The sequence below is a fragment of the Myodes glareolus genome, chromosome 11, assembly GCF_982192425.1.
Source record: "Myodes glareolus chromosome 11, mMyoGla1.1, whole genome shotgun sequence".
In the NCBI taxonomy this organism is placed as follows: domain Eukaryota; kingdom Metazoa; phylum Chordata; class Mammalia; order Rodentia; family Cricetidae; genus Myodes; species Myodes glareolus.
The window spans coordinates 2,604,147-2,628,449 of record NC_142036.1 but is presented as its reverse complement, the minus strand read 5'-3'; the positions used below and the strand labels follow the sequence as shown (position 1 = coordinate 2,628,449).

Below are 24,303 nucleotides of genomic sequence, written 5' to 3'. Positions count from 1 at the left end.
AGACTTGTAGGTTACTGCCTTCCATTGTCCTTTGCCATCTCTGAATGCAGTTATCACTCTCTCTTCCTTGTGGTCATGCTTTAAAATTTCCTAGGACCCCCTTGATGCTCCCTTTTCCATGGCCACACATACTTTTCCTGTGAGGCCAATGCTAATTTCTACGGGTCTTCTGTCCTCCCTTACCTGAGGCATCTTAACGTACAGAGCATTTCAGTTGCCATTCACTTCCATGTAGCATTTTTGCACATGCATCAGCTCCTCTGCTTTCTTCACTGCACATGTCTTCTGGGGCATGGAGACAGGGTAGACTCTGGTAACTGAATTGGTTTAATTATCCTCAAAATACATGTGTTTGGTTGATGTGGGATTCCCTTCTGTTTGTTGTGAATATCATTGGTTAATAAATAATCTGTGATAGGGTAGAGTAGAACTAGGTGGGGAAAACTAAATTGAATGCTAGGAGAAAGAAGGCAGAGTCAGTGAGAAGCCATGTAGCCCCTCTGGAGACAGACACCGGGACTTTACCCAGTAAGCCACAGCCTCATGGCAATACACAGATTAATGAACATGGGTTAATTTAAGATATGAGTTAGCCAGAAATAAGTTTAAGCTATTGGCAACACAGTATTGCAAATAATATGGTTTCTGTGTGATTATTTTGGGGCTGAGCAATCAGAAACAAACAAGCGGGCTCACACAACAGTTGGTCATTTGTGAAAAGAAAAGTAGACCTGAATATGATGGACACTGGCCTGGCCATTTATTGGTTTGATACATTTTTGTTAGTTCATCAACCTCTCTGCAACTCATTTTCCGTCCTTCTTTGAACAATTAGGGAAAAAGGTATTTGTTTTTGAATATTCATTGAGATAATTATATAATAAGTCAGAATTAGTAGAATGCAGGTTATCTATTTGCTGTGTCAAATGGTACAACTACACTGTTTACATGGGTGGAACCAGTTATGAGGTGAGCACTATTCAGTGAAGAGGAAGCAATCTAATGGGTCTCAGGACAGAGTTTACTACGCTATCGCAATTTCTCTAGTTGTCTCAGACAATGGAAAGGGGAAAAGAGAAAGTGAAGCCAGATTTGAACACATCCTCTTTCCTTCCACTGTATCTCCTTTTGGCTGCAAAGGAGTCTGGAAATTGTAGTGTACTCTATGGAAACTCAGTAGGAAGATTCCCTGATTAGAACATGGTAGAAGAACTCTGATCCTCAAAGACTGGGTGTAGTTTAAAAACACCTGGGGTGAGTTTTCAAAATGAAGTCCTGTGAGATCGACTTTCTAGTAACTTTCCTATGAACTTTCCAGTGTGTCTTCTATCTAAAGGCACATTATACAACCTCTTCAAATCAGCAAAGCTCCTTAAAGATAAAGTCTGTCTTATTCAGTGTTTAGTATATCCTCCACCTTTCTATTTTATTCTTTCCCTTAGGTTAAATGAAAGAAGCCTCTAAAACCTTTTTAACAAATATCCATTCATTAGTGGTGACATTCTGGAATGGACAATTGAATATTAATAATGTTTGTATCAACATGTTCTTTATCTGATGGTAGAAATCTCTTAAAGGCAGAAAATGTCAGTTTTAAAATGCACTAATTTTTTTTTAATACTCTGTCATTAGGATATTTTTTCTGTTGCCATAATTAGTCACCACCTAAAGGGGCAAGAAAAGTTTAGGATGTAACAGCTCTTTTTCATAGCCTAAAAATAGTAGCTTTTAAAAATTATTCCATGTCCTTTGTCAGTGACAGTATGTGACTCTTGCCACATTTTCTCTTCTGTCGGTATTGTTTCCCAAGGGTTAGAGGGTTGTGAAGCGTATGGAAAATGAAGTACAATATACTTTATATTTTTATTAGAGCCTTGAAGTTTTATTTTAAAACTTAAAATTTCATGTTGATTAATAGCTATATTTAAACAGATTGGTTTATCAATTCAATGCCTTGTCACAACTCTTATAAGCTCTGTTAGAAAAATAAACATCTCACAACAATCTACAGTGTCAGCTTTTAATAAATACATAAAAGAGAAGTTAGTAGTCAACCAGTTATACGAAGAGATTCATAGTATAGTATGTGAAATTGTCATATTTATCAATCTTCTGTATCATTTAAGGCAATTTCACCTTTCATATAATTGAAAGCCAGAAACAGTACAAAATGTGCTCATGAAGAATTTGTTTTTCTTTTTTGATCTTTGAGCTATTTTATAGTCAAATATTTTGATTTAAAAATACAGTCTATATTAAATATCTTTTTCCAAAGGCAGTATTTGGTAAGTGAAACAAAGTAAGATTATGTTATTGATAATTTAAAAATGTCTAATCATTTTTGCAGAGATTTACAAACCTTAATAAAGTAGCTAGTACATGTAAAATAGCTTTAAAGGTATGTTAAATATACACAAAATGAATTTCTATATTAATGTGCAAATTTATACTTTCTTATAATTTAGAATGAAAATAATTTTATTCAATATTTTAAACAAAATCTATGCACCATAGTTGTCATTGTGCAGACTTGCTATAAAATCACATTTGTCTGTGTAAAGTCAGTTAAAGTTCTTTACACGAATCACATGATCCCATCCTTGATGATTGCAGTGTTCTTCACTTTTATGGCATTGTGTTTGAGAATTGTACTAAAAATGGTTGTGAAGAACAGACACCTGGTTGAAAGTGTCAGCATACAACGATACATTTTATGCAGGAGGAGGGTACTCCAGGTAGACACAGAGTAGTGTTATTACTCTCACATATTTGATTAAAAGCTGCCCAGAGAGTTGAACAATTGTTTCTCATAAGTACTATATTTTACCTATACAGTTTTGTAACAGTTATCACATGAGCTGGAAAGGCAAGCTATTAGAGGCGAAAAAAACAGAGAAAGAACAGAGGGATAAGGAAAAATAAGCAAGTTCGGGGACCTGAGAGGAAATCTTTTCCGCAGACCGACTGGCTGCATCATTTCTTCTCTTGCAGCTGACATCAAGCATGCAGTTGCCATTAAATCTAACTATAATATTTTCATATAATCTTTTTTTCCAGTTAACTTATTTCAAAGTGAGATGATCATTTCAAACAATTCCTTCAAAAAAGTGGAAAGACTGAAGATCCTTATACGAAGCATGAGAAGCCTCTGTACTTTTATAGTTAACTTAGGTTTGCCTGGATCACTGCTATTATCACAACACATAAATGGGACCTGAAAGAGCTTTTGTAACTTGGAGATGCAAGGATCCAAAGCTGATAGCCAGTTATGTCAGTGTTGAGTGGTATGTGGTTCAGTTGTATTGAAAACTGGCTTTACATGTTATCACAAATGAATTCATAAGCATGTATAAGGAAAGGAATGACTGTGTACTTATGAATATTTAATTAAGTTGAAGTAGTGTAGTGCTTATTCCTACACAACTTCAAACACTGCATTGTAGATGATAATTTCAAAAGACATCACAATTTTGGAGACTCTAAATTGAAAAAGTGTGTGTCCTAGAATCAGCAACATACACACTAGATATGTTTAATCAGTTATCATAACTAATTTGCCATGCAGGGATTATGGATTTTGAAAAAAAGAAGGATTTGAAAAAATATTGATTAGTTCTATATTCCTTTGAAGATGTTTTTATCACATGAAATGAAATGATTTTTATGGACATAAGGATAACTGTAAACTAAGTATTAAGAGTAGACAAAGAGAATACAATATTCATATTGTTGAACTTCCTAGTGAGTTGCTAGCTACCTTTATAAAACTATCAATTACTAGTTGTGAAAATTTTATATTCATTGTTTTCAGTGGGGCTGTCTTTGTCCAAATGAGTGTTTAAATTCATAGATCTTTGGAAATGGGAACTTAGTCATATTATTAAATAGTTATTTTTTACAATTGAACATAATAGCTTGAAGCTTATGGCCAATTTCTAGAGAACTGTGAATGGGACAAACAGGAGCCAGGAAAGTAACGAAAATCCATTGGGTATAATCTATTCTACCAAGTACCAGAAGAATATTCTATGGAGAAATGTATTCATAATCTAACAATATTAAATGATTTCAGTGTCTCATGGATGTCTGTTGATATATACAAGAATATATTCAATGGAAAGTATGCAAATATTAAAATATTTGAAATTTATTCTTTGTTAATGTTTTGCATTTAATGTATAAACAATTTTAATTTTTTTAGTTTTGAAAGATTTGCCTCTAGAGACATGTATTTTTAGTTCTTTTTATAAACTAAGATAAATTGAACATTGGGGACATAACTGAATTTTCAGTGAATTTTTAAGTCTTTTAGAGAATTCTATGGCTTAATAAATAGTAGAAAATATTTTAAAATTGTATCAAGTGTCTATAAATAAATGTATACTGCAGTATAAAAAATCTCGGAAGAACAACTTGCATATGGAGTGGATGTATGGAACATTTCTGAATAAATGCTGCCATGCCAAAAGAAAAATTATTCAAGTTATTAATTTTTCTAACAATTTAAAATTCAATTAACTGCATTTACTGTCAACAATGCTCAAAACACTCTTGCAGTTATATTGCATTAGAAAATAGTCTATAAGTACATAAATTATTTAATCTAAGAATACTGTTTTCCCTTACCTGTTAATTAATTCTTTCTAATAAAATATTAATTCTCCTTTCACAAACTATTAAACAGAAGAACATCAATTATTCAAGTAAAATATGAGCCCTACAATCTTTAAGAATTAGCTCTTAAGTTAACACAAAATAAGAGAAAGAGAAACCACAAGACATCCCATGTGTTAAGTACATATTATCATCTGGCACTGAATTCCGGGCAAGGAAGTTTGCGTTTCCTGTGGCAACAACCTTGCTCTTAAAATTAGTGCAAACTAGTGAAGGGCTAAAAGAGTACAAATCCTTGCTTTTCAAGGATTCCCTTTATATATACTCTTCTTCCCATTCATCCTGGATAATCTATCGTTCACAAACACTGCTCACTTTTAAGTTGTCAGCATTTAATTAGTGGATATCTTCCATTGTTGGGGGGGGGGACTGCAAAGCATCCAGTAATTTATATATTTATAAACGGATACTGTATGTCATGAGCAGCAAAGTGTGCTTTTCACACCAGCTTTCAGTGACCACAGTTTCCTGACACACAGTCACAGTATGCAGTGTTTTGATGATGCCCATCCCCCATGGAGAAAGAAGAGACAGTTCGAGTCAGCAGCATCACCACTACACTTCCAAAGGACTTGTCATGTTTGCTGGCTGAGAATAACTTAAAAGCTTTCCAGGCCCTAGAGTGCAATATCTAATGGAAATTAGTCTTCATCAAAATGCAAATATCTAAAACTCTCAAGTGCTGGGAAGCAGCAAATCTGGGAGAGACATTTCTTTAGATTCTTCTGTTGTCACAGGTAAAATACGCATTACAAATAGGATAGTTAGAATTTAAGTACCAAGCCTCTACAAGAAGGTTTAAACTAAGCCATGAACAGCTCTGGAGGTTTGATCTTAGAGCCATTGTGTGTAGGGAAGGACACCAAAGCCTTATCAGAAGGTGGCTAATGAGAAAAACAAGAAGCTGCTTCTACACAAATCCATTTAAAGTACTCTTTTCTACTTTGCTTAGAATTAGTGTCATGGAAATATACTCAGGACACCAATAAATCAAATTTTAACTTTTCCCATGGGTATTTTGCAGATTCAAGAGGTAGTGTGCTATTATGCAATTGCAAGGCAGATCTCTAACACTGCCACTTCATTGCTTTGTGTTTTTGTGAAATCATTTAAATTTTCCGAGCCTCAGTTTCTTGACTAACAAAAGGGGGCGGGATTAGCTTATTTCCAAGATATCACCCACCCTTTTCCAATTTCATGCTGTTGTGGATCTCATGAGTAGGGTGGGATGACCCAGAGAATGCCCTCAGATGGCACAGGAGGACAGAAACAGTCGAGGTTTCCATTTGGAGAATGTTGATATCCAACTGGAGTGAAAATCAAGAGATCATACTCAGAAAAGAGGGCAGTGGACTTGAGGCTGTTCTGTAGACACTGTGTGGACTGCAGGTTCCTGTGAGACCAGTGAGAGAGGGAAATGGCACCTCCAGTTTGACAGGTAAGAAAATACAAAGTTCTGTATCTTCTGACAAAGAAGCTGTGGGCTTAGATGACACTGTACAGTGACCCTTATTAACATTCAGCTTTAAAAACCAGTTCTAATAAAGTGACATTTTCATATAGATTTCTATGACAGTAGTAACTTAGCACTTATGTAATCCAGTCGTCTATGACATTATAAACTTATTCCAGAAGGAAGCAAAAACAGAATATAAATGTAAAAAAGAGAAAATGTTAGAGTCAATATCCATTTTGCAAAAGAGAAGAAAACAGAAATGCACATGCACCAAACCACAGTTTTAAAAACAACACCCTTAGGGTTAAGGTTTTGTCTGTCCACCTCCAACTGCAGTGAAATACTAACCACTATTCAGCTGGTGGTGCACATCTAGGCAATGCCAAATGGTGTGACTGACTGCTTTCAGTGACTCCTGGATCTTTTCCATCAGCAGGTTATGTATAAGAATCACTGCACTGTGGTAGCAACATCATTCCAACCTGTTTCCCAGCACTGTGTCTGGGAAGTACAGGGATGGCAGGTACCTGTAAAGTGTAATCAGTGCTTTCCAGATGACCTACATTCTATGCTGATCTAAATAAGTTATATGTTACAGTAAAGTGCTACACTAGTATCCAACAGTAGTAAGACACATCGTTCTCTGAAAAGTTCAGCAGCTGGGTGAGCCACATGGTTGTGAAGACACTTGCCAGTCTTCATGGCACACTCTTCAATAACTTGTCTCCTCCTGTGACGTTTCATATTGTACTTTTTCGGAGCAGTTGTGTGAAAAATCATCCAGTTTCCAGCAGCGTTGTTTTGATTGTCACTGCTTTTCAACTCTCCCTTTAGAAGCCGCACCGGAAAGCCTCATGAGCATCCAGTCTGCTGATATCCATTTTTATCTCCTCAGGCTTCTCTCGGCGGTAGGTTACAGCTCTTGTGCAAACACTTTGCAGAATCAGTTTATCCTTGGTGGAAAAGAAATGTCAGTGTTAATGAAGAAGCTGAGTGTTAGAAGAGGAAGCTGCATTCTGACAGCTATTCTCTGAATTCACCAACCTTTGTGGAAGCAGACAGCCTGTAATCCGAGGAAGACTTTATCCTGTTACTATTCCATTGCAGAACCACCTGCCTGATGATGAGGACCTTAAGCAACCCAATCAAGAATGTGACTATGAATATGATGAAAAATATTCGCAGGTAGCTTGGGCCAGGTAAACATTCTGCAAGAAAGACAACAAATTGATGGGTTAAAAAAAATTTAGAAAAGTAAACCAAAGTTTCCTGTCAAATAAATGATGCTTACATTCCTATAACAGAAACAATGTTACTTACAAATCTGTATTTTCAAACCAGGAGGCTGGCACTAGTGCCTATTCAAAAACGTAAACTCCTCTTGGAGAATATCTACAGTTAAAGATACATACATACATACATACATACACACATATATATGTATATATTATTTGTAGTTTGCTATGCACAAATCTCTTACCTGCACGTAAGAGACTTTGTCTCTCAACAATAGTCACAGACGGACTGTAGCAGTGTGTAACGCTCAACACCATGTGGAAAACATAATTAAAAAAATATTGAGCAGCCCTAAGCATTTAGCGTGTGTTTCTCTTTTTATGCTTTCCCCAACTTTGTTGTTCAGCATAATGGAAAATAAAGTAAACATCTGCAGCAGCTAGACTCAGTACGTCTCTAATAGGCGAGTAAATATTTCCTCTAAATCCTGGTGTAAGATTTCAGTGCTATTACACATCATGAGTCCGAGAAGTGGGAGTGTCAAATCTCGGATAACACACAAATACCGTGTCTCACTCTTTGCTAGTTAAATAGTCTAGTCTGGTTGCCTGCACAAATTCATTAAGTGTTCCTCCAAGAACAAATAATCACTAGCTAAAGAAAAGCTGAACTAGGAGAGGGAACATGCTCGACCTCTGTTTTAGCACCAGATCTCTGGCAAACTGTCCTTGGAAAAGTTGCAGGCTCTATGCTTACCCGAAGTTTACTCTCATCTCTGAGGAACATGGTTTCGCAATAATGGGTATTCCACAGAGCTCACAAGCTGCCCCAGATTCATAAAATCACTTCCTGGACTGAAGCATATGTTTCTCCAGCCATTCGGCAGGCTTCAGGGATGGGGTCTGAATGTAGCAGTTGCCTCTGAAAAAGCCTCTAGGGAGAGGATGTGCCAAGGCCATAAGCAGAACAGCTAGCATCCAAGTATTGCTGATTCTGGCCTGAATGTCCAATGTTTACTCAGTATGCCTCCTGAACAAGGCAAAGATTCAGTAATGGGGACAAGAGGTCTTTTCTAACTAGGTGGACTTAATAAAGACCATTGCTTACAATTAGTGACAAGAGACCTTGAGGAGGTCAAAGACACACCCACTCCTACGTATTGGAATGGAAACCACAGAAGTCAGTGGAGCATAATGTTTCCTTGTTAACGATGTCATGGGGACAGAATACACAATGTGTGTACAAAGGTGGTGCTATTTGATCTTCTATAACTCCCTTGAGGTTAGTGACCCTCATGGCTTATGTCCTGACAGACTAATGCTGCTTAGTTGACCTAGTCTACCCTATCGGCTAAACCCATCCTCAGAGGGACACGTGGCTTGATCCCACTCCTGGGTTTTGCCTGGTGGGAGCTTAGCCACGAGACCAAGAGGAGACCTTGTAAGTGTGATTGAGTGTGATTACATGTAATTGAGGTGCCTAACAAATGCCCTTTTCCTCTCCTTGCACCATAGTTGTAAAGGAAGCCCTGTGGCTACTGATCCATTTCAGAAATATTACTAATGTGTTAGCCAGAGGACCCTTTAAGGGTTCAAATCTGCATGCATCTTCCCCATGTTGTTATGGATGGTCCAACATTTGACCTTGGTCATGCTTTTCATAGCTGAGGTCAGGCTGGGCCTTTTTCTAAAGAGATTTAAAGAAATACTGTGTGCAATAATCCTTAAGTCAGAGTAGTGTTTACTTAACATAATTAATGACATGTAGGGTCCTTTTTTATTAGAAGGCACTAGGCTTTCTGGTGAGATTGCTGCAGCCTTAATTGGTAGCACATGGGACTCTTTTCAAATTCACCGTGGGCTAAGATCAGCATGACAGGAATGAAATATAAGAAACTCAGATGTGCAGGATTTGCTACTCTGCTGTTCCTCTGAAGGCTGGCTTTTCATTTCTTGAAATAGTGGATGCAATAGGTTGGTTTCTAAAGACCTGACTGTAACTATAACTTCTATCTACACCTTGGACCTGTGCAAAAGGGACTTTGGTGGGTTTTTTTTTTTGGTTTTTGTGGGGGTTTTTTTGTTTTTTTGTTTTTTGTTTTTGTTTTTCTTGGCAGGGGAGTACCCAAATAAACTTTTTTCAAAGCAGTTTTTGAACATAACTTTTTCCCATTTATATATCACTCTTACTTTATTTAAAGATTTATTTTTTATTATGTATATAACATTCTACTTCCATGTGTGCTTGCATGCCAGAAGAAGGCATCAGATCTCACTATCAATGACTGTGAGTCACTATGCTGGGAATTGAACTCAGGATCTCTGAAAGACCAGCGAGTGCTCTTAACCTCCGAGCCATCTCTTCAGTCCCTGACTTGAGGTACTTCTTTTATGTTCATTGCTTACTTAGTGTCACTTAATTTTCAATGCAGTTCTTACCCTCTGCTTTACAGATGAGGTATTGTCTCAGGGAAGTTGTTTTACAAATGGGCTGATGTTTCTTCACTTATTATGCTTTAGGCTAAGGTCTTGAGCCTAAAACACATTCTATTTTGTCAGATTTAGAATCATTCACCTTCAAGTTTTATCTTTTTTCCTTTCATTTTTCTTATTCTTTTAAGTGTAACAGGCAGGTATCATGTGGCCCAGGCTCTCTTTGATTTCCCTATGTATCTGAAGCTAACCTTGAACTTATGATCCTTTGGGCACCACATTCCAAGTTCTGTTATGTGCCATGATGCCCAGTTTTATGTGGTACTGGGCCTTGGACATTGGGTTTTACCCATGCCAGGCAAGTGGTCTCCCAACAGACTCTACACGTCCAGCCACATAACCTTTGGAAGTTAGGTATGTTGCAACAGCAGATTATCACTTCAGATCTTAGGGTTTGACTTGAAACAGGAGAATAAAGTGTTGATAGATACGAGAAGGGTCAGCAGGGTCAGCAGCAAATGTAGGTTATGAAGAAAAATCATGGCTCCTGATCTCCTAGAGAAATTATTCTCCACGGGGCACCTATGCTTTGGCTTCTGGAAGTCGGTCTGGGTAATTTACCTGCTCCTTGGTGGAGGCAGGTGGCACAGGAAGAGAGCTGTGAGGATGAGAGGTGACTCCGGCCACTTTGCTATTCTATCTATGGGAGATTAAAAAATGGAGCACCAACTCAAGGAAATATTGTGTATACAAAGAGGTACACTTTTTAAAACGTATCTGGGGCAGAGTGGTAAAAGTTGCTTTTAAAGTGTTTATAAGGGAATAGTAAGAAGTCAGTGCTCCTTCCTTGAGGAAGGAAATCATGCTCGGCTGACCCTTCAGCCCCAGCAACCTCCACACACTTACCTGACGCTTGGTCCACACGACGCTGTTCCCTGACAGCACAGGAGGTTTTACATTGATCAAGCAGAGCCTGAGACAGATTGTGAGGGTGGAGACACTGCATACAGCTCCTGTGCAGGAAGGCGAAAGGGTTACTGCTTCAAAAAGGCAACACACTGATACTTCTATGAAAAATAAAACAACAAAACAGCAACTAATGGGCACATTTGAGTTAGGTCCAATGGAACTAATCCCACGAGCAAGGCCTGGTGGCCCAGGAATCCCAGCTTCACGAAAGGCTGAGGCAGGAAGATTATGTGTTCTAGGGCTGCTTGAGCTGTAGAGTAAATCCAAGAAGAGCCAGGGGAAACACTGTCTCAAAAGTTAAGAAAGAAAAAAGACAGGACATGTTGCTTAGTAGAGTAATTGCCCAACATATGTGAGACCTGCATTAAATACCCAGTAGCAAATGAATAAACTCCATTATAATGAAACATTATATTTCTTAATGATTTAAATAAATTACTGTGCTTATTTCTAAAATTCTTATTTGCATTACTGATCTGAGAAAGTACATGTTTTAAAAACCTGAACAAGCAAACCGTAGACACAGTGACATTTACACAGGTGCTTTTTTTTTCCAGCAGTTCTCAGGTTGCCATTGAAAAATATGTTCATAGCGTCACTGTCATGTAACACAGGGCTTTCCATTTGTGCAGCCTGAGTGCTTCGCCGCAACTTCAATTCTTCCACAAAGGTGTTGTTATTAGTCTTATATCTTGTAAGTGGAGACTCGTTGGTTTCCGGGGTACCCAGATCCTAAATCCCACATTTAAAATCCCCCATTTTTAACCAGAGACACAGAGTTTTAACAGCTTATTGTACATCACACAGCTAAATAGCAATTAGTAGGCTAGCTGGCAGCCTCTATTTTCAGAAAACTATCTTTAAAAACCAAACAAAGTAGTTTATGTAGATTTTTTCTAATTTTTCCAAAGCAACTTACTAGCCAAAGATAGGAACTTCAGTATCCTAATTCTTAGAATGTCCCACTCAATTTTTTTAATCATCATCATCGTTTTAGAATGATAGTAACTGAGGATCCAGCAACTAAGATTTAAAAAGGCAGAACAAGAATGAAAACAGCTTTCAGCAAGACTGCTTTGTTCATGGTGGAGACAGAACATACCAGTTTTCATTGCAGGACGGATGGCAGGTTGGGCAGTGCTCGCAGAGGCGGCCGATGCTCCTGGGATCAGTGCACTCACACCTGCCACACACACAGGTGCCTCTTCCGCTGCAAACTTGGCCCTTGGAATTGATACAGCGCTGTGCTAAGGCTGCTGGACACTGGCACCGATCTCCTTCCCAGCCACTGAAGCAGTGGCACCTGCCACCTTCACACTCCCCATTCCCTACAACAGAGACACAGCAGGATCAGGGTCAGCAGGCTCACTATGTAAGCTCCCTACATTTCCACGGGAACACTTAATAGTCCTATGAATGGAAACAGCACCACTTTCTACTTGTTTTGAAAAAGCAGTGCCAATATTTAGGAGTGTCTGTTTTCAGAGTTGTTCTATTGGAGATAATTTTCTTCTATCAATATATTATGCTAACATATATGAAGAAAGCCCCTACTTTGGTGGCTGCCAAATTTCTTAAATGCCATTATGCTTTCAAATTTTAAATTAAAAGTACATAAATATAATGAAGCCATAAAAGTTGACTTGAAATCAGCAAGTAAGTATTTGGTCAGTGGATTCCAGGTTACCCTCACCACGGTTACTCGGCCACAGGAAAGCTTTGCAGAATGACAGGGCAGCCATGTTACTGCTTCTGTGGTTCAGGTGTGGTTAAAGATAGGTCTTCCGAGAAGCCGAAATAATCTCCCTTATCCTCAGAACAGAATGTCGGGGATTAGAAGGACAGGCTTAATCTGTGCTATGAGCTGTTACTAGGTGATACAATGAGAAAGAAAAAGGGATGTGTGTGTGTGTGTGTGTGAGTGTGTGTGTGTATGTGTGTGAGTGTGTGTGGGGAGGGGTTGCTGGGAGTATTTATGCAAACAATTAATTTCTTGAGAAAATCTTGGCTACACATTATTAAGTGGATTTTAGACTATAGAAAGTGTCCAAATTTACTATGTTAATGTGAAATAGAAGTCTGAAAAGGTGGGACATCTGTTTTATATAGGATTTCTCAAGCTTATGTTACTATAAATCTATAGTAAATCTTAACTATAAACACCCTTCCTTTTCTCCCATTTTATCTCCTTGTGCTCTCTTTCTTCCCTCTATTTTCTGCCTTCTTTTCTCTTTTCTCTCTTCCTTCTCTTATTGCTGAATACCTCACAGGCTAATTGTTCCTAAAGCCTACTGCTGGATCAGCTCAATTTGCTAAGTGTAAAACAAATGAAGGCCAGGCAAACGAATGCCCACTATATCTCGTTCCCCGATATAGCTAGTATGCTGAATCCTAGCCAGCTGACCTGTGAACATGAGTTTTCATCCCCAAGGGAATGTGGTAGAGAAAATGCATGTGAGCCTTGTAGCTTGTGTTCACACAAGCACTTCAAAGCAGATTTTCAGTTGCCTCTGTGTGTGTGAGTTGTGTGATCACAATCATATAGACAGGGTCAAAACATCGATGTTTGAGATTATACAGTAGAACCTCAGGTTCTCATTGTATATGAAATTGCTTAGAGAAACAGTTCTGTTGACTGATGCTAGAAACTTCATTCTCTTCATTGCTGTAAAATATTTCTTTTCCCTACAAAATATAATGGACAACTGCTGGTTTATTCTGAAGCTATCGTCCTTGCTATCCACTGTTCTAGTCACAGCTGAAGAAATGTCTAGAGTACAGAGTATATTGTGTATATAATAGAACAAAAAGACAGGTTGTGATAGTGTGTTTCTGTACTTTACAAGGTTTCTGCCTATACAAGAAAAGAGAATTAAATTTTATAGGTTTTGATTTTTATTTTCCAATAATTTAACACATATTTCCTTACTAACATGCACATAGAAAAGAGGGATTTTATGATAAGTAAACTTACCTTTTCACAGAGAAACAATCAAGGAATTAAAATAACAGGTAGTTTATTTTAAAATATATTTTATTTTAATTTTCAAATGCTGCATAGGTTTTTGTGGACTTTTACCAGTAGGTGGCAGTGAACTGAATTAGCCAAAAAATAATCTTGATATTTTTATCTTATCGTATTTCATTGCAAAAGCTGGTCTGTGTGTGGCCAGAGGATACTCTTGGATTACTGAGCAATCAAGTGCTTTCTGAAGAGTGCACCCTTTGCTCACTCCATTGATGGTGGCTCTCCAAAACTCAACTGGCAAGGTTGGAGTGGCTGCAAACTTACAAAATCACAAACAGTGATGCTTTAAGGATTTTCCAGTGAATAGAAATATATTTTTACAGCTCACTTCCCCTCATCCTGACAGAAATAAAACCCTCTGAGCAAGCAGAAGGGGTATCACTTGTCGGAATGAGTCAGACCTTTAGAGAAGAATACCCCCATTCTTCTAGAAAATGTGTCAGCCTTCACCCGTAACTTCCTTTGCTGGCGTAAATCTTTCCAAGATCAAGGGACACATGAAATTCGCATTTAATTTTAGCTTTTGATTTTAAAAAATAGTTGCAGTACTCAGACTAAAAATATAAATATGATCTTGCCTTGACCTAATTTCATAGACTATAAGGTTTTGAACTTTAATTTAGGGTTGAGTGACAACATTTCATCACATCAGATTTAAAGATACACACGCATGTATATGGCAACATAGTTGTAATTAATTCCAACTGCCTGTGTGGATGAACTCACCAGCACACACGTTGCCATGGTGATATGGACAGGAAAAGTCGTCCTTTTCACAGTATCTGCCATACACTCTTCCAAGCTTGGTTTTGTCACATAAACATTTCCCACAGACACAGACTCCTCGGCCACTACAGACAGGTTGGTCCTCCTGCAACCTGCACGTTTCAGAAGGAAGCTGGTCTTCGTCCTGACGACATCTGCTGTCATCACACTGTGGACACTTGGGATCCAGGGCTGCCTCGGCACACCGTCCTCTGCACCCCTGGCAGTCCTGACACTGGCAGCTGCAGCTTCTGTGTATGTGGACTGTAGTGCTCTCATTGAAACCGATAGCTTTAATTATCGCATAGCTTTTTCCTCCTGTGACATCACATATTTTCATCACAACTGTTACATTGAAAAGAACCTAAATTTCAAAGGAAAAAATAAATATATTTACATCCTTAGATACTGAGAATACTATATTCAGTAATAATTGAATCAACAATAAATATCTTAGAGATACAATATTTACAAATCACACATTCAATCTCTTTCACATGTAGGTGCAGAACCAACTTTTAATTTCATTTTTACTTCACTGATCAATTAGAATTAAAGGAAGCAATGACTGCTAAATGGCCTGTAAATCACCATATGCCCACTTGTCCTCAGCTGTCTGTGCCCCTTAGATAAGTAGTTTCACAGAAAACTGGTGAAACTATGGTTTATTTTCTGAATTGGGAATTTTGAGTTAGTAAACATTTGGTATTAGGAGCCAGTGAGTGAAAGTAACATGTCTCTGCTCTTCTGGCTCAGAACCGTGAGGTATTCATATGGGCAATATTATCTATTTATATTCTATTTTCTAAAGGCCAAAGTAAAGGCCCGGAGTTGCTCTTTAGCATATACAGATTGTCCATGAAGGAGAATACAATGCTGTCTCTGATGTGACTCAGGAGAAAGAGGCTTAAGACTTTTTCTCCAATTTCAAGATCTCACAACAGATTCACTTTGTTGTCCCCTGCGGAAGTCATTCCAGAACTAACAATGTACTGGCAAGAATTAAGAATTTTTTTCTCCTAGAACTACAGTTTATTTTTCTGATGGTTTTCTTCCTTGTTCTCCAATTCCTTGTTTTTCCATAACATGATTGATTTCATATCTACATTTTTTCAGGTGCTTTGGCAAATCAGAAAGTTTATACACAGTTATACATATGTGTGTGTGTGTGTATGTGTATTGAACTGAAATTTATTGCCACAATTAAATTCCAAAATTAAAATAAAGTATTCTAGGCTTTTTCAATTGGAAATTATATAGCGGGAAATAAAAGGCCTACACTTAGGCTTTTCTGTGCAAGACATTTACATTGGATTTATCACATCAAAATCAGTGCGGTTGGTGTCGCTTTGTACTCAGATTGTCTCTACCTCTAAGAATTTTAAGGATTTACAGATGTGTAAAATGATGTGGTCACTGCTATTATGACTAGTAGAATAAACTGCTTCTGGGAGTCGAACTGTTTATACAGCTTAGTTGAAGAGGATATATTCAAAGCAAGAAGGCCATGTAAGAAAGAAAGAAAGTTGTAAATTCAAGAGTCTTGGATTTGTTTTCAGCAGTTAACTTAGTGTTACATTGCTACAAAAAGCTTTTCTCTAGCAGAAATCAAATGTGTATTATGCAAAATAGTATATGATGTCTTTTGAACAATATCCAAGTGATAAATATAGAGGAAACTACAGAATTAGAAGCTTGAAATAATTAATTAAAGATACACGGCTTATGGCACAATCACACTACCCACAGCTTATAATGTTCCCATGAGGAAAAATTTATTCTGACTGAAAAGGAAAATGTGCTCTCTTTGACTTAATCTTAGATCTTTAGGACTTTGAAAATTCCTTCTTCCCAACACAGGATGTAATTAAAGTAATAAAATTACAGAACCTCAGAGTGAGAAGTAAGAAAAATTTAAAATTTTCTCACTTAGGTCATTCAGAGGCAGCGGAAGTAAATGATGCTGGAGAGCTGACACCCTAACCCCAGGACCCCTCAGAGTCCGCTCTACCTGCTGTGCTCTGCTGTGCACTTATCATTTGCGCCTCTTGACAGTGCGGAAACTAGAGTTCTCCCTTGGCATCCCACACCCTTCCTAGTTATTGGGTAAATGGTGTCATCGTTCCGATTTGACTGCTTTTAACAAATTTCTTTTATGTTATTCTTGAAAAATAAAAGATTTTGGAATTCTTCGCTTTTGTCAACTTTCCCATTCTTTCCTATGACTACTTTCAATTTCATACTCTGAGAATGAGCAAATTTGAAATTAAAAACACTTTGTCACTTTAACTACAGATACTGCTTGCTAGAAGTATCTAGTAGATGTGATTTTCTCATTAGACCAATTGTGCCACAAAACGTATTGCTGCTAATATTTAATAAGTACTTATCACAATACATACTTATGTTAACTTGGACATTTGAGAGAATAGTCAATTACATTAAGAAGAAACTTTGACAAGAGACAAGAAGACTACTTTAAAGTTCAAACAAGACTCTTGTAGTTAGTAGCATTTTTTATAGTAGTTTGATCTTTTTCATGAGAAAACACACCAAACAATTTTTCTTAAACAAAAAAAAAAACACACACACCACATACTTCATCATTGCTTGTCACATTTCCACATCCAATTGCACCTGGCTTTGTGGTTCCATCCGGACAGATGGCAGTGATGTTAAAATAGACACCATGTACCTGGTTTTCCATTTGCACTTTTACTTCTGAAATGAGTTTCTGCAGAAATATTAGTTTTTAATTACATATAGCAGTAGTTAATAGTAAAGCAACAAAGCAGACTAATGCATATTATGTCATTCAAGATTTAATATTTAACTTAATCAAAGCCTATCTCTGAAAAACTGAATAAAATAATTGTTCCATTTAATAACCCAAATATACTTAAAACATGTAGGAAATATTGAAAGATCAGCTTGTTGAAATGGCTTCATTTTCCACATGTCTATGATTATACATTTTAATTACTTTAGAAATATTTCTCTTATCAAATGTTGCAATGATAATCTTTCAAAATCATACTGCTGATATATAATGATGAAATTTAAAGAAACATTCTCATAAGTGAATTTTAACAATTTACAACAGGAAACATGATTTTGACAAAAATAAGCTAATGTTTTATAAATATAAAGTCGAAACATATAGTTTTGTGGAGGTAGCATTTCTAAACTGTGGCTATGAACAGGAGTCTCTAGTGAAACACTGTCATACAAGGTTCTTGAAGAAGGGCTTAGGGTTTTACCAAATCTCCATGTTCTTGATCCATAATGCTTTTCTCCAAGTCTTAATTCTAAAGCAGGACTTCTCAGGAGGTATAAAACCATGCATGTATTTAGACCATCATTCATAGGCTCAGTCAGAAAACATCCACTGCATGATGTCATGTATTGGGCACACACTAACTTCTTTCATCACAATCTTTCAGTTCCAAAGGATACAGCTACTTTAAATATATCATTTAGATGTATATGCATTTGGTCACATAAATCTGAGCCTGGTAGATGCAAAAATCCTGAATTTATACTTGTAAACAAGAATAACCGAAATGTGAAATATGCAGCTATGAAAGGAGAGTGGGTTGTAGCATGTGAAGGAAAAAGCTTCCAATGACTTCTAATTCTTTAGTGAAGGAAGTTTACTTCTTCAACAGTATCTCTGATCATGGAATTCTGATAACATAACCTTGTTTTGTTTTTCTCAAGTTCATGATTATTTGTGTAGACAAGACTACTTCAGACACATACACACAAACATGCACAATTTTCTCTTGCCAAGATCTGCATATCCAGAGAATTCTGGCAAACTAGAAGAAGCTTTCAATGGTGTGAAATAATGTGGATATGTATTGACTGTCGGGTCAAGACATGCCTCCCATGCCATGCTTTCTGCTCCTATAAGATCTCAAACCACTTGAGCCAATGTCTTTGAAGTATCATATGAAGACAAATTTCTACAATATTTTTCCATCCTTGTGCTTTGGAAATCAAGGTTCTGTTGAAATGTTAAACTTCATCATTCTTCTCTAAAAGGTCTTGTAGAAGCCTACAAAATGCTGTTTTATAGCTAAGAGGTGTTGGGAGAGATGCTTTATTTTCTGATCCCTAATATTTCAATGAATTGTGAATTGTTTCTCTTTAGCTTTGAACACAAAATTCTAAAAGAATTATGAAGATATACGCACTAAAAATAATAGACTCTTAAGTAGAATAGCTTAATCAAAGTCAGTTTTTGTTAAGTTCACTAACATTCTTCCACAGCAAGGTTATACAGCAGCACAGTGGGATAAGGTAGTCACATATCTGCACAAGGCAAAGAATGTAAGGTCAAACAGTGCTGTTTGCTTTTACTGCTTGAGACAATATCTCACTCCTAGTTTTCTGTCTCACTTTTCCTAAGTCTGACACAAAGGTTTAAAAAAGTTAGATGTGGTGGTATGTGCTTATAACCTTAGGGACTCAGGAGGAGGCTGAGGCAGCAGAATTAGGAGCCCAAGGCTTACCAAACAAAGAAACAGAAAAGAAACCAGCTTATGTATGTTGGGATAATATAATGGAGATACACTGTAGTAACTGAAAGGACTGATTGCATAAGCTCCCTTTTTATTTGGATGACTTCTTAAGAACAAACTACTAATAGGAGTGATGTATGGATATGTTTTGCTTTTCTTAATACAAAATTCCTTGGATCTAACATTTTAAGAAATGTGTAAGAATGTTTTGCCTGCATGTATGTAAGTGTGTGCAGTGCTGATGGAGGCCAGAAAGGGGTAATGATGGATCTCCTGGAACTGTAGTTAGAAACTATTGTGATCTACCATGTGGGTGCTGGTAACTGAACCTTTATCTTTTGGAAGAGAAGCAAGTGTTCTTAACCACTAAGCTATCTCTTCAGCCCTAAGATCTAACATTTTTTATATGATAGTGAGAAATGTAATTCAAGATATCTATGTTCATTTCATTCTGTGCAGTTTCAGACAGTAAAGAAGTACTCTGCAAAAACAAACCTAGCAAGATTTCTTTCTCTAAAGATGAATATGTTTAAACAGTTTCTTCATTCTGTCCTGAGTCTGCTTCCTGCCTCTGCCTCCCTGCTTTAAACCCAAGTTGCAAGTAGGTGCTGCCTGAAGATAATTAGCAAAGCAGCCAGAGCGATTTTCACAGCTCTCTTGACACTTTAATTCTCCATGGCAGGCAAGCAGGCTGGCAGAAAATCTAGAAAAGTAAGACTTTATAACTGGCCCAAAAATCCATGGAAGAATAAACCATAGATTTTGATACCCTGTTTAAAAAAAATCAAAGAAAGAAAGATAAACAAACCATATCACACATCTGGAAGCAGTTGAGAAAAGGATTAACACCTAGAATTTCATCCTGATACCTCTGCTTATTGGCTGTGTGCACCATGGTTAATTTGCTTATTTTTTTGTTCCTACGAATATACAATGGGACTACTAACTGCTGCCTGATAGGTCAGATGTGTGGATTAAGTGAAGTCATGTATAGAAAGTGATGGACATGAAAAGAAAAGTTAGTAGTAGCAGTTTTATAGAGCTTTCTAATGAGAAATTATCCAGTTTGAGGGACCAGATGTTTCCTTAAAACTTCATGTATCTCTTTTCCCAGGACTAATGACAGAATACAGTTAATGACCCAAAAGGACAACTACAAAAGGAACTCTTGCCTGTTTCAATGACAATGATAACTGACTGAACACTACAATTACTGGTCAGGGAGACCGTTCCAAAGCCTTCTCAGTGATTTCTATATCTTAGAGAGTCCATTTACCCCTAAATATTGTTTTTTAAATAACATCATGGTTTTTGTTTGATTTTGTTGATAAATTTATGATGTAGGAAACTATCTAAATTTTTGTGACAAGCTGGTGACTCACTGAACTTTCAGTTTGGAAGTAAACTTAGATGGCTGAACCAATCTTGGTTCACCTGTCCTTGGGATAAGTGAGGCCCAGAGAAAGAACTGGCTCTTCCAAGCATCAGACACCATTGCTAGTTTGTGGTCCATTTAGGGATAACCCCAGCTCTAAATTCCCACTCTAACCTTCTTTCTGTCACTCCTTGCAAGATGCAGCAGTATTGCTTTGTACCTTGTCACAAAAATGGTAGTAAAAGTTGACTTGGAGAACACTGTATGGGCGGTACATACATACCTTGTAGGCTTCTACTACTAAATTGTTGAGATTTGCAGCTTTGGATTCTATCTCTCCAGCAATGGCACCAGGCAAAAGGGGAAGAAGGTCCTGTCAAACATGTGAGTCACAGGTACATGATATGATAGTAGCATGGGAACAGGGAACAATCAAGACATTAAACATTTTGTAGCTCTCTGAAAGGCAAGTCATTATGTGAATGAAAAAAAATGACAAAAACCACAAGCAAGCTAAGAGAGTTGCCAGTTCAGAGAACTTAGAAATGTCAGTGTGTGTGGTCCTGTGTGTAAGTGAGTATTTGCTATATGTCCTGAATTACATGGCCTCAAACCCAATTAAAGTTAGCTCAGCGTTTCCTAAACTATTTTTAATATAAAGAGAGCTCTGTGGGCAAAGAAGTTGATTAAGCTCTGTGGTTGCTTTCTCCTCTTAGATATTCAAAATGTACACTTGTAAATGATTTACTCTAGAACTGCAATTTGCAAATAAATTTAATATTTGTAATTGGTATTCCCAGTTCTCTTTTAGTTTCTAAACTCTGTTCCCATGTGACATAGGAACATATTTAATATAAATACTCTTCTGTGGAATGACACTTTGGGACAAACTGGGCCAGATGGAAGGTCATAGTTAAAGTGTGAGATTCATGGAGCTGATGAATAAAACTCTGGGTGTCTCTTGAGAGGATATGAGAATGAGCAACAGCTTCCTAGTCTACCGTGCAGAGTTATGATGAGGAAGCAGAATATGAAAGCATCAGAGTTCACTTTTCTTATTCTTTTTTCTACTTATAAGCATCACCAAGTTATGTGTGCCAGCCAGGCTTAGACAGAATGGATTTGTAATCTTAAGTCATGGGGAAATATACCATCTAGTAATTTTAATGTCCCAGCCAAGAACTCTCACTGAACACTATGATAACTGTTCGGAGACAGTTTCAGTCCTTAGGGAGCAGTTTCTCAGGGCACCATACACGTGACAGAATGGAGATGTGCCCAGGTGCTGTGAGGAGACACCTTAGCCAGCATTTCAATCTGAGGAATATTGTCATGGACCATTTCCCTGAGAAAGTGACTTTAAAGCTTTGTCCAAAGGATAAGTGAGAGCTAAGGAAGGAGGGAGAATGAATTCTATGGGATGGAAAGAGAGTAAGAACCACGCACCCAGGAAGGGTACAGCCTGACGAGCGTATGTATACACACAGTTAAAAGCATTGCTGAAAAGACAAGTACAAGGCAGGAAACAGTTTAGGGAATGGAGCTAGAGAGATAGATGAGGTCAAATGCTTTTCTTTGTCCTGAGAGACTTAGCTGTTGAAAGCAAAAGATGATTTCAACAGAATGTTCTGCCTTAGAGAATATCTTTGATATGCCTGTGGTTTCAGTGGATTGTCTAGGTAGACAGGTAGAGAATGGGCCTAGGATACATTTGCCAGTGCCATTTAACCCAAATAAACAGGTAGGCTGCTCCAAGCACCCCCCCACACATTGATTGGACCCTGTAAGCTACAAGTTACACTTCACCCCCTAACCTCAGAGGAACTCTGATGCACATTCTGTAACTGCACAGAACTAGCCAAGAGGTGAGTGATCAGCTCTCCTGCCATTGACCAGAGAATTCCACACTACTCCCATAACCACCCATCCCTGGAGACCCCAGTGACTCCCTGAGACACAGATACTGACTGCAAAGATTGGATCAAGAGGCACAGGCACTACTTGCACCAATTGGAGGAAGAGATGGGTAAATACCAATGCAAGAATTCATTCAACAATCTAAAGAGCAACACAATAACACCAGAACCCAGTAGCCATACAACAAGAAAACCTGATCATTCTAACCCAGAAAATTCAGAAGAAAATGAAGTTAAATATAACTTTATGAACACGATAGAGACCCATAAAAAGGAAATTAAAAATTCCCTTAAAGAAATGGAAAAAAAGACAAACAAAAAGTTGGAAGAATTCGGTAAATCCCTTAAAGAAACCCAAGAAAATTCAATCAAACAGGTGAAGCAAACAGTTCAAATAGTTCAAGACTTGAAAACTGAAATAAAGGCAATAAAAAAACACAAACTGAGGGAATTCTGAAAATGAAAAATTTGGGTAAGCAAACAGGAACTATAGAATACACGAGACGAAAGAGACAATCTCAGACATTGAAGATACCGTAGAAGAAATAGATTCGTCTGTCAAAGAATAGATTAAATCCAACAAATTGTTAACACAGAACATCAAGGAAATCTGGGACACCATGGAAAGACCAAACCTAATAATAATATGAATAGAGGAAGGAGAAGAACACCAGCTCAAAGGAACAGAAAATATATTCAACAAAATCATAGAAGAAACATTCCCAACCTAAAGAAGGATATGCCTAGGAAGGTACAAGAAGCTTACAGAACACCAAATAGATGGAACAAAAAAAGTCCATTTGCCATATAATAATCAAAACATTAAACATACAGAATAAAAAATATTAAGAGCTACAAAGGAAAAAGGCCAAGTAATACATAAAGGCAGACTTAATAGAATTATACCCACTTTCTCAATGGAAACCCTGAAAGCCAGAAGGTCCTGGACAGATTGTTGCAGACAATAAGAAACCACAACTTCATGCTAGAGATGCAAGGATGATTCTACATGTGAAAATCTATCCATGTAATTCACCATATAAATAAACTGAAAGAAAAGGAAAACATGATCATCTCACTGGATGCTGAAAAAGCATTCGACAAAATTCAATACCCCTTCATGATAAAGGTCTTGGAGTGATCATAGATACAAGGAACATATCTAAGCATAACAAAAGCAAGCTACAGCAAACTGACATTCAACACCCAAATAAATGGAGAGAAGCTTAAAGTGATTCCACTAAAATCAGGAACAAGACAAGGCTGTCCATTCTCTTCATATCTATTCCACATAGTACTCGAAGTTCTAGCTAGAACAATAAGATTACAAAAGGAGACTCAAAGGATACAAATCAGAAAGGAAAAGTCAAACTTTGACTATTTTCAGATGATATGATGTTATACATAAGTGACCCTAAAAGTTCTATCAGGGAACTCCTACCAGGGAAGATAAACACACCTTCAGTAATGTGCAGAATACAAATTCAACTAAAAAACATCAATAGCCCTCCTATATACAAATGATAAACTGGATGAAAAAGAAATCAGAGAAACATCACCATTAACAATAGCATCAAATAACATAAAATATCTTGGTGTAGCACTAGCCAAAGGAGTGAAAGACTGTAGTCGGAGCCTGTTCATTTGTTCCTGACTGTCCAGACATGAAATAATTGCACAGAAACAATAATTTAAATACTGCTTGGCCAATAGCTTAAGCATATTGCTAGCTAGCTCTTATACATTAAATTAACGCACTTCCATTATTTTATATTTTACCATGAGGCTTGTGGTTTACCGGTAAAGTTCCCAGGTGTCTGTTTCCTTCAACGACATCTACACGGCGTCTCTCCAACTCCATGGTATCTCCCCGACTCCACCTACTCTTTCTCTATATCTCTGTTCTGCCTGGCTTTACTCTGCTAA

At 37.4% G+C, this 24,303-nt stretch overlaps 1 protein-coding gene across 4 annotated transcripts in view; it reads right to left on the bottom strand.

The window, feature by feature from the left end:
* Window positions 1-1,844: 1,844 nt before the first annotated feature.
* Itgb8 (integrin subunit beta 8) overlaps window positions 1,845-24,303 on the bottom strand; it is a 92,820-nt gene continuing 70,361 nt past the window's right edge. For 3 of the 4 annotated variants that reach the window (XM_085698060.2, XM_085698058.2, XM_048437583.3), the window contains 7 exons: window positions 20,745-20,834; window positions 17,160-17,294; window positions 14,522-14,924; window positions 11,870-12,095; window positions 10,705-10,811; window positions 7,175-7,338; window positions 1,845-7,083 (listed from right to left, as the gene is read on the bottom strand). In XM_085698060.2, coding sequence (XP_085554186.1) covers window positions 6,961-7,083; window positions 7,175-7,338; window positions 10,705-10,811; window positions 11,870-12,095; window positions 14,522-14,924; window positions 17,160-17,294; window positions 20,745-20,834 — 1,248 coding nt within the window. In that variant the 3' untranslated portion in view covers window positions 1,845-6,960. The remainder of the gene's footprint in view (window positions 7,084-7,174; window positions 7,339-10,704; window positions 10,812-11,869; window positions 12,096-14,521; window positions 14,925-17,159; window positions 17,295-20,744; window positions 20,835-24,303) is intronic. The other variant, XM_085698057.2, reaches the window with a different exon arrangement.